This window comes from Rosa chinensis, chromosome 2, assembly GCF_002994745.2.
Source record: "Rosa chinensis cultivar Old Blush chromosome 2, RchiOBHm-V2, whole genome shotgun sequence".
Taxonomy (NCBI): domain Eukaryota; kingdom Viridiplantae; phylum Streptophyta; class Magnoliopsida; order Rosales; family Rosaceae; genus Rosa; species Rosa chinensis.
This window is the reverse complement of record NC_037089.1, coordinates 42,414,244-42,424,993: the sequence shown is the minus strand read 5'-3', so window position 1 is coordinate 42,424,993 and position 10,750 is coordinate 42,414,244. Positions and strand designations below refer to the sequence as shown.

At 38.9% G+C, this 10,750-nt stretch overlaps 1 protein-coding gene across 6 annotated transcripts; it reads right to left on the bottom strand.

Moving 5' to 3' along the window:
- Window positions 1-4,939: 4,939 nt before the first annotated feature.
- On the bottom strand, window positions 4,940-10,254 carry LOC112190830 (double-stranded RNA-binding protein 4). 6 transcript variants are annotated; one of them, XM_024330328.2, is made up of 8 exons: window positions 9,723-10,251; window positions 8,678-8,766; window positions 8,612-8,644; window positions 8,440-8,485; window positions 7,762-7,997; window positions 7,436-7,655; window positions 6,570-6,752; window positions 4,940-5,534 (listed from the first exon to the last, which is right to left on the bottom strand). In XM_024330328.2, the coding sequence occupies exons 1-8, from the start codon at window positions 10,012-10,014 to the stop codon at window positions 5,170-5,172; spliced, it is 1,464 nt and encodes a 487-aa protein (XP_024186096.1). In that variant the 5' UTR covers window positions 10,015-10,251; the 3' UTR covers window positions 4,940-5,169. The 6 variants fall into 6 exon arrangements, with proteins under 6 accessions (XP_024186096.1, XP_024186095.1, XP_024186094.1 ...); XM_024330327.2 differs by having other exon boundaries at window positions 8,612-8,766; XM_024330326.2 differs by having other exon boundaries at window positions 8,440-8,644.
- Between the last annotated feature and the right edge of the window lie 496 nt (window positions 10,255-10,750).

The window sequence follows — 10,750 nt, the reverse complement described above, 5'->3', positions numbered from 1 at the left end:
CGTCGGAAAGTTGCCAGAAAATTTCCACTTGCAGTGGTGAAGGATTCTTTTTGTTTAAGGGTCGAGGCCGAGGCAGCTGTAGCACCAGCAGCGGCCTTTTTCGCTGCTTGCCCTGGGCTTTGCAGTATAGGTGCGCATGAAAGTACTAATGAACAAGGAAGCTTAGGGTTTTGGTAGCGCTAGCTAGCGATACTGAGGATTGATGGAGCCTTTCTGTGGTTTTTAACTCCTATATATAATCGTTAATTTTCTGTTTCCTTGTTGGTTACGGATTGACAAATCCTTGTTCGGCAGGGATTGAAAATTCCTTCGTTTTTTTTTTTTTTTTTAAAAGAATCCTTGTTCATTAAGGATTAAGAATTGAAAATCATAAAATTAGGAAATCCTTGTTTTCTAAGGAGTTAGGTAATTAACTTGTCTTCTATGTTCTTGGCTCCAGTAAATTAACTATCTCATCAACTAAGACAAACTTTAGTTTCATTAATAGGGTATCCATTAAACTTGGATCTATGACCAAGGACTATAGTAGTAATAAGAGTACGTTACTGTGGTATCCACGTGGTTGTAGAGCAGCTCGGCTGTAGCACACGCACTTTTATTAGGAAGACGCATATGCTTCTAATAATGGTAGAATAATTTTAGAGGTGAAATATTTCTCTGCATGACACAAATTTTTTATATCTTACCTAGTTTTTCAATCTTAGTGATTTTCACGGCAAAATTTGTTGACAATTTTAAAGAAGAGCAACATGCGATGCAGTCTTCTCCGAATTCCAGCGAACCCTAGCCACCATGGCTGGGGATCTAAACAACGTCGGTTGGCGTCACCAGGTTCGGCTGAAATAGCCTCACAATTTAACCCTGCAAAATGTAGTTGTCAGTATAGGATAAGCAGGGATCGTTCAGTCCGGGGATTGTAGGGTACACCTACAAAAAAATGTCAATTAACAAATAAAAGAATAAAATGGGGGATTTTGAATTTTGGTTCATAATCTACTTAAAATAAAAACAAAACAAATAAACCTATATACAATGATCGACTTCCCTAACCTAGACCAATACCACTCAGAAATTACTAAGTGTAAAAACAGAAAATCCATTTCAACATGCTACAAAAATGTGCCCATCTTAAATGCCTAGATAAGAGCTCAAATGAAAAGCCTCAGCGGATCAATCCACTTATCTGATTCATTCTAATGTAGGATTGGATCGGAAAAGTCCTTGCCAAGCCTAATATTACTAATTTTTGAAAACACTCAGCGTAATTCTCTTAACTAGTAGTATTATCTAACCCTCGAATCAACTCACACGTGCAAATTAACCATTACACATAGAATTTAACACGTAATTTCCAGAATCGTTTAATCATTCAAGCATGATTTTTACCACCCGTTAGAACTAATTACTACTTGTTTAACTCAGCGTCTTAACAAATGACAATTACTCTTGGCAAATTAAGCAAACACACAAGAACTCTCACCGTTATTCTAGCATGCAAACTTATGAACCTAACTCTGAAAATTACCTAAACACGTAAAAGGGCACAAGATTGTAACATGCATCATAAAAGAATTCTCGAAATTAACTCAATAATAAACTGAAAATCTCAAAAATATTAATAAAAATATTCTGAAAATTTCATGTCTCCAATTACACAACTCGCAAATTGAAACACACAAAACCGAAACAAAAATTATAAGTAGAGTCATAGTTACACTTTGAAGCTTTCCTCAGCGGCCTAGCAACAAGGTGATGAACTTGTCTCTGCTATGGTGGTGGAGCGTCCTTGACTCAGCGCCGAAGAGCTTCGTAGATTGATGGATGGATGGTGGTCACGGTCTTGTAGGAGATGGAGGTTTGAGGAGTGAATTGGGCGGTCTTGCAATGGTTTTTGGCCATGAAGTGATAGGCAATGAATTATCTTCGCTGGGAAGTGATGCCAATTCTATTATGGACATTGCCTATTTATAGGGGAGCATTGGTTGGTTTTCCCAACTGAAACGTCTCCTTTATGGCCTTAACTCCTCTCATAATGGGGCAATTCCTTTAATTTCCAAGCTGAAACGTCTTTCTCTTATTTATTTTCAGCTAAAACATCTCTCTTTTATTCCTCAACTGAAAACGTCTTTCTCCTTTATTTCCCTTCTTCATTGCTTGGTCAACCTGATTTAATAAAGGGCACAAAATTAAATTCTTTTAGAGAAAATAAAAAGAATTAAAACAATTTAATTTCATAAAAATACTCCCATAAATTCTATCTTAAGGCCCACAGATTTGCATGACGGTGAGGAATCCTGATCCAGCTAGGATTCTTCATGAATTTTGTGTTTTCTGCCTATTTCACGCCAAACACTCTACAAGACTCTTAAAATGACTTAATGAATCAAAACACTAAACTAAGGGAGAAATAAGGCTAAAATGGGGCACATATTCAATAATATCGTCACACTTTTTGGTCCTATCATCACCACCAAGCGGACTTGCGGTGACTCAACATTAGTCTCTTTTGACGAGCTCCCAACCAAGTGCTGGGAAGAAGGATGGTTTTACCACTGTCAGAATCTCACGTTGGAGATCATTGACCAGAGAGGTTTTTAGTCGTGATTCTGGTAGAATCCGGCCAAATAGAGCGCGGCTCAAGGCCGGTGATGTGCAACCATCACTATGGAGGTCTGCTGGCCAAGGAGATCTGGCCGGAATTGTGTGGAGTGACTTGAAGACCAAGCAGATGGTGCTTGCAATTATAAGGCCAGTGGCCACCGACCCTGTATGGTGACTGACGGCGGCAGTCCGGTTTGCTGGAGGTGCAATAATGCTGATGAATCGATCATGGCAACAGAGAGGTTCCCAGGCCCAAAGCATAGCAACTCTGGAGTTTCGATCTACAAAGATCGAATTCTGATCTGATGGTGGCATGATGGGTGAGGCCTCGACGGTGGGTGCAAACAGTCTGAAGGGAGCAGCGGTGGTCCTAATGAAAGCTGAGAGTGCAGTGGTCGAGAATGGGAGGCTTCTCTCTCACGGACGGGTGCCCAATTCGAACTGGAAGCCCAAAACTGGCTGGGTGCCCAAATTAGTCTGGCGGTCTACACTGTTTGGAGTGTTTTGGGTGCCCAAAATAATTGGGATGGATATGAGATTTTTTGCCCAGGTTTGGACCCAACTGATGGCCTCTGGTGCTCTAGGGTTTCATATTTGGGATTCCGGAGGATTATTCCAATTAAATAAGTACGCTTGGATGGTTTTTTAGCCTGCAGATTATGATGTTTCTTTTACATCTTGATAATGGAAGTTTCTGGAGCACCGCAATTGAGTGCATTGGCAAAGGAACTTTTCACACAAAATTATCTCTCTGTAGGAAATGTTGTAGTTTGTTAGGCTCCTTGTTTTTAAGTGAGCTTCAATGTCTTAAGCGAATGGTGCATGATTCCCGTTTTTCTGGAATTTTGTAAGTGTCGTTCTTACCTGCGATTATTAATGCAATATTCATTTACTCAAAAAAAAATCTTAGTGATTTTCACACTCTTTTGTCCTGCTAAATATAGCACACAATGTTTATCGAGTATTTCATGATGTCATAATTTATGCCGTATTCTCAAGAAGTTCTCTTACTACATATCAAAATCATTCATATATAATTGTAACAAAAAAAAAAATATTCATATAGAAAGCATGATGATGATTTGTTTAAACTGATTCCCATATTGTTACGTCTTTGTTACACACAAATATATAGATAATCCCGAGCTAGCTATTAGCTAGAAAGCATCAGAATTCATTCAATAAAACAATTATATTGTGATGGGTCTCCTTTTTGCTTATGTGATGATTTTTGCACTAATTTGTGGATCGGCCATGGGTCAAGCGTCCAGTTTCTGTGCTCAAGCCTGGAACGAGTTCAGCAACTGCATGAGGTTCATCACCGGGTTATTTTCGCAACCGTCAACGCAGTGCTGTGATTCGGTGAGGAGATTGAACAAGATGGCCAAAAGTAGTGAGAACGGACCTCGCGATATATGTCAATGCATTGAGGACATGTCTCGTACATATGGTATTCCTTTTGTAGCCTCCATCATCCAAGATCTACCCATCATATGCAATGCGCACCTTAGTTTCCCAATCTCTAATCGCATGAACTGCACCATGTAACTAGCCTCTCTCTCTCTCTCTCTCTCTCTCTCTCTCTCTCTCTATGTGTTCCACATTCACGTATGGCAAAGCTTGTATGCCGTAATTACACTTAAACTGCATCTAATTAACATAGGGTAAATATTTGTCTTCTGCAGGCTCAGCTGAGACCTTATAGATGAACAGATCAACAAACAGGCAAGCTACAGTAATTTGATTAATGGGGAAGGTCTGTTGTCATTTGGAGCAGCATATGTATCTGAACCAATATATTATGTAATGAGTGACTAACAATGCTAATTTTAATTCAAGTGTTTACATGGTGATATTTTGATCATACAACCACTATTGGACACTCACTCTCCTGTTATTAGTGTACAAGACAGGGAGACCTGCTCATATTCTGACAGGGAGAATTGGAGGAAATTAATCCCATTGCCATCATCTGCATACTGGGTTTAATTTTCTCTAATATGTCACCTGCAGATTCTCTGCTGTAGTTTGCTTTTTCAAGTATATCACCAATGAAATCAAAGTGCATAACTTGTAGATCAGAATTGGAGGAAATTAATTCCATATGCAAAATGGGTTTAATTTCCTCCAATATCTCATCTCCAGCTTACGCTGATCTTAGTAGCACATCAAAGGTTTGGCTGCAAGGGGAGAACACTTTGGTAGTGACTGCACATTAGAATTTGCAGCGTTCACCTGGAGCTGTAGCTCCACCAAAGTGAGGATGAATGGTAAATTTGCAGTCTGTTTTTTCTCTTCCTAAATGGCCTAGGCTACTAGCAAAAGATCATACAAACACTTTCCATAAACTAGCGATCGTTTTGCCCAGTAGTAAAACAGAGAGCATACAAGATCTTTCAAACTAATTCTACTTTGAACAATCAGGAAAATGCCTCAGTTTCAGAAATTCATGATAATGGTTTTCCAGCACTACATAATCCAAGCAAGAGGTTCAAGCAAAGTACATCAATATAAAGAAAGGCAACTGCTATTTTACAACAAAGAAACCATCTATGGCAAACCACCACATTATGAGTGATTTGTTATACCTTCGGTCTTCATGGGTGATACAGCAACCCAAGTTTCATCACTAAGGGACAACACAACGCAGTCTTCTGGGAGTGTCATATTCGACATCCGTGGATGTACAGCAACTATGTTAGTGTATGATGTACTTCTTTTCGCTGGTGGCTGAAGAGTAGAGTCCATATTTGAAGTACAGAAATAAGTCAAAGTCGAAGAGGATCCACTTTGGGATGGAGGGGAAGCAGAACGTGAAGTCTTCAGTACACGGCCAGGTACAGTGTCAGACGAAGTGGATCCTCCACCTACTGTATGATTATCAACTCCTGAAGATACAGTTGTAGACTGATGACTGGTTCCCACAGCAGCCACTGCAATAAAACAGTATGTACTCTTGAGAGAAACGAACCTATATCGTACAATATGAAGCCACAGTTTAACAGCAATTCAACCTACTTGTCCAGTAGATAGGATAAAAATGCATGTTTTAAGATGAGTGTCAATGTAATGGGAGTTCACTTCCACAAGTATTCTGAGTGGGTAGATCTTATTGTGGATCTCTTATTACTTGATCCATTACGATGACTGGATCCCACAGCGGGTCTGTATACGACTTCCTTTAGTTGTTTGTACAGGCAATTATATAAGGAGGAATCCACTCAAAAGTTGCCATAGGATTCTACATTCACTAAACACTATTTATTAATGCTTTGACGACTGAACTTCATTTCTGAACTTACCTCTAATTAATATGAAAGCCTTTTTTCTTTTGTTCCCCCCCCCCCCCCCCCCCCCCTCTCTTCCTCCTTTCCAGATCTGAGTCAAATTATCTTTCCGCGATTTTATTTTATCCTTAGCGTACAGAAGCCCGCTGAACACCCAAATTTCAAATTTAAGGGATGAATTCAATCTATGATGGCCTAGATCATAGGAATCACTTATCTTTCGTGCCCAGAAGAACAGCAACAAATAACACAATGATATTTAGGATGCAAACAAAGAGAGCAATCATTGACGAGCCATGAGTGCTCAGTGTCAGTGTTGGCGAGACAAAGAGAGGCCATCAGTCCTCAACTCCCACAGATCCCTGAGATCCTCTGGATAATCCATGTGGCATATAAAACTTACAAAAAAAAAAAAAGCCAGAGAGCATATTCCACTCTCTTCAGGTTTTGTAGTTATATGTTCTAGGCATCTTTTGTATTTACTTGGTCAAGGCATTCACTTAATCCCCTCAAGTTTAATTATGTATGGCACATCTCCAACTTATTTTGGTGCCAGTGATAGTATTCACAGTGATTAGTATTATTTATTAGGTGTTTAGGACATGATCCCAACAAAGAGAACATATGAACAGAGTGATTAGTATATTCATTAGGTGTATAAAGCTTCATGCGAAAACATACCGCTGATCTCCTTTTCTTGTTCCCTAGTAACTGAATTTGGAATTGAAATCTTGGGAGCGTTAGGTCTCACTTGTTGTTGTAGATCAGGAGCCATGTATGATGGAGCATTCGAAGATAAGAACTGCAATCCTTCTTGCCCTTGTGAAGCCTGGGTCAGAAACAACGGGATCGGACTTGACTTACCTGAAGAGGAAGCCATTTTATGAAATTAAGCAAAATACCATTCCCTAGCAAATATAAGCCAGGCAACCTGTTATGTACCGAGCTTATCAGATATTATTTTTGAAATTGAGTAAGGTCTGACTAACCATATTTTTCGAGAAAAAAATAATATAGTAGGGCAGTTACCAGTGAAATCAAATTGAAAAGAGTCGGGGAGGAAAAAATTTCATGAATTGATGAAATTATTTAAGTTTTTTACTCATTTATAATTTATTGCTCGAGAGAGACTATTTATGTTGGAATGAAAGAGTAAAAGCTAGTCTTCTGAAAATAAATCAACTGATTCATAAAAAAGAGGCAATAAACAAACTCAATAAGACTATGAAACCTAGAAGAACCCATGGATAGAAAGAATATGAAATGGTTGTAGACTGAGATGGGATAATTTGTAGATTGGATGTGTTGCTTAAACATGGTAAAGTTACTAACAGTCAATCATCTTCAAAGGACATCAACACTAGCAATCAATGATTACAAGTGCTTAAACAATTCCAAATAGAAACTCTTAGTGCCTAACAAACTTTGATTTAATATTTATAGACTCGAGTGCAATACTTATCTCAAATATGCACATTATTCGAATCTAGTAGCAGCTGAGAGCTAACATTATTTGGATCTGGTAAGTTCAAGAAATCTGCACTTACGATCTCTCAAAGTATTATAGGCAGCCTTTGCTGCACTCACTTCTGCCAGCTTCTTGCTTCTTGCTACTTGACCGGTAAAAGATTCTCCTCCAATCTCCACGGTTGAAACAAAAGTAAGCATGTGAGGTTCACCGGATGTCCTTGTGCTATAGAGTGGTACATGTTGACCTTCTTTTTGAATTAGTTCTTGTAAAAGGTTCTTGTACAAACCGGAATCATCCTAAGGGGAAGCAAAGAAAAAAAAAGCAGGTATGTTAGACTCGTTTGAGTTATAACAACATGCATAGAATAGATATCAATTGGCCACAGGTTGTCAGAACAATAACTTCTTGGACTCCATTTGGCAACAGGGAGATCAAAGCAACTTCTGCAGCTGCATGTTCAGCATCCTTCACAGTGGGAAGAAATTCTTGACCCTGATAAGTTTTTCCATCGATTGTTACTGTACATTTGAAACGAGCGGCATGAGGAGGACCTTCCCGCTCACAAGAGTAGACAGGTAAAATGAGATTCCTCTTGTGAGCATAACGCTGCAGCTGGTTCTTATGCAAATGTTGTATACCTACACCCCATATGAAAATAGTCTTAGTTGCAAACCACAGAAAACTAACCACAAAAAAGTTGACACTGGGTATGAACAAAGACATATAAGCGGGCAAATTGATAAGTACAATGTGCCGAGGCTAGAAGGTTGGGGATTATATAGTGTATATACCATTTCTTTCCCTCATTATATTATTTATATATAAGTTTCATGTCCAAGATTCTAACATGCTAGCTCCACAACAGGATGATGAAAATTATATTTCAAGCTTCAGTTACATCATCTGTATGCAAACTATGTTCCAACATGCCCAAAAACCTTATTCTAGACCATGCTAAATACTACACATCCTCTGTAACTACCCAATAACCTTGAAGGTTATGTGGAAAAATTCAAAATACTCCGGTGCAGAAACTGAAATTATATTTCACTAGAGTTTATACAGAAGAAGTTTTCTGACCTTTAGATCTATTATCACCTTCAACACCTAATGCTCTGCCACTGATCTGAGAACTGGAACCTGTTGCACTGACCTGAGAACCGGCAACTGTTGCATTACCACTGACCTGAGAACCACCATTTGTTGCATTACCACTGACCTGAGAACCGGCAACTGTTGCATTACCACTGACCTGAGAACCGGCAACTGTTGCATTACCACTGACCTGAGAACCACCATCTGTTGCATTACCACTGACCTGAGGAGGTTGATGTGTTTCTTGAGTCTTTTGCAATTGCAGTGGTGTGTTTGTAAAACTCCAATCAGTGCCCAGTCCTGTGGGAAGTCCTAGAATAAGGAGCATTTGAAAATGTGAAAAAAATAAATAAAAAATAAAAAAAAGTAATCCAAAATGTGTGATGACTATGGTACACAAGGCCAGGCCTGAGCAGAGTCAAGTGTGGCAACTGCCTGGCACTCACTATCCATACCCTCCAATATAGTAATGTTAGACCCAAACCAACATTGAACTCTTTCCAAAGCTCCATTCAAAAGAAAGAACAGCAAAACTCGAACAAGGCTCAGCTATTAATTAAACTCACAACCCTAGCACTGAATTTCTTTAACTAAATAGAATTGAAACCATCACGTCAACATATGACATTGATACACTTAATCTGGATTAGATATGAATTAAAAACATTTCCTTCAGAAGATATGATAAAAACCTAGATGATCTAATGGTAATAGCACAATCATCACAGTCGTGAAAGCATTAGAAATGTTGCAACGTCGTAAACTGTAGTAAGATAAGTATCATTGAATTTTAGCAATACGTAGTTGGTCCTTTGCACAAGCTAATGTCACTAAACATAACCGTTGCATATTCATTCAATAACAATGTTATATTTTTTTCCATATACTCCACATACATCCTAGAAACTCCATGTTACGAAACTTGAAATAAATTACAGCTCGAGAGAAACTATCTATATCTTTAAAACTCACTGGTGTTCTATACACTCATCAATGTACACTTTTCGAACACCAAACCCCTCATGCTTTCACAAACCAATTCCATAAATACAATCATCAAGAGCTGTACAGAAACTACAGACCTCAATACCGATATTTCAGACTAGTTATATCTCTATGATCAAAGACCTAATTGATTAAACATTTGCAGAACTCTCAAATTCAGCATCAAATTAAGTAGACAGGAATCAGAAAAAGGGATTTCCAAGCAGGAATCAAACAGAGAAAATAACACTAGCAAAAACAGTAACAGAATTCAAATCCATTACCTGAGGGAGTGGGAGTGGGAGCGGGAGCGATAGCGACAAGACTCGGCTGAGGGAAATCGAAAGGAATGGGGCGGGTAGCGGGGGCAGAGAAGTGATCGAAGGCGAGCCTAGCGGCGTCGTTTTGGGCCAACTTGGAGGATCTGAAGGGGTCGACAGTGTTGAATTCACGGCCGTTGATTTTGACGGTGGCTGAGAAACGAGGGTCGTGGTCGAGGCCCTCCTTGTTGCTGCTGTACTCCGGTAACGGCCACGCCTTCTTCTGGCACAGCTCCTGCAGCTTCGACTTGAACATTTCGAAATTGCAACGGGTGGGTCGGTTGGTTTCTGCTGTGAGAGACTGAGCTTGGAGTATTTATAGCGGTGCCGTAGTAATGTTGAGATTGGGGTTTCTTTATTCTGGCTGTGTTTCTGTTTCGGGATTTTGGGGTAGGGGGAGTGCAAGTTCATGCAGCTGCCTGGTGCAGACACCAGAGACGCTTAACCGAAAAAGGAACGGATTAGTAAATCTGCTATTCCACCATGGAAGGTAAAATACAGTATAAGTAATCGCTTGTGATAGCACAGTAATAGGGAAAGAACAACTCTACAAATTCTGAGCCAAAAAAAAAAAAAAAAGAGGGAAAAAACTACTTACATGGTAAAATTTTCAGAGGAAATGTATGAATTCAAATTCTGAGAATCATTTCTTCTTCTATTGTATTTACTATTATTGTATAAATCATATGATAGTTAGTTTTTTTTGGACCACGGTACTTCGTGTTGCATGTATTTGATTTTGGATATGTCTTTGCTTTGACGTCCGAGCAGGATGTTTATGTTCTTACAAGTAAAAAGAATGATGTAAACCAAAACATGAAGTAGATCTTTTCCATATTGGTAAAATTTTGACTTTGAAGAATATAAGAGGACAATTCGAGCACCAAGTCTTTTCACATGTGGTTGAAAATTTAATAATTTCGACTTTTCAAATAGAAAAGTGAAATTATTAAGAGTTTTAAGTTATAAGTCTTATATTGGTCTAAAAATCA

What these genes read in the sequence shown, in the direction of transcription:
- LOC112190830 (XM_024330324.2), bottom strand. Translation starts at nt 10,014, where the DNA reads ATGTTCAAGTCGAAGCTGCAGGAGCTGTGCCAGAAGAAGGCGTGGCCG. An exon ending in AGGTGATAATAGATCTAAAG is followed by an intron (nt 7,998 to 8,439) that starts GTCAGAAAACTT and finishes TATGGGGTGTAG; the next exon opens with GTATACAACATTTGCATAAG. An exon ending in TGCCAAATGGAGTCCAAGAA is followed by an intron (nt 7,656 to 7,761) that starts GTTATTGTTCTG and finishes GCTTCCCCTTAG; the next exon opens with GATGATTCCGGTTTGTACAA.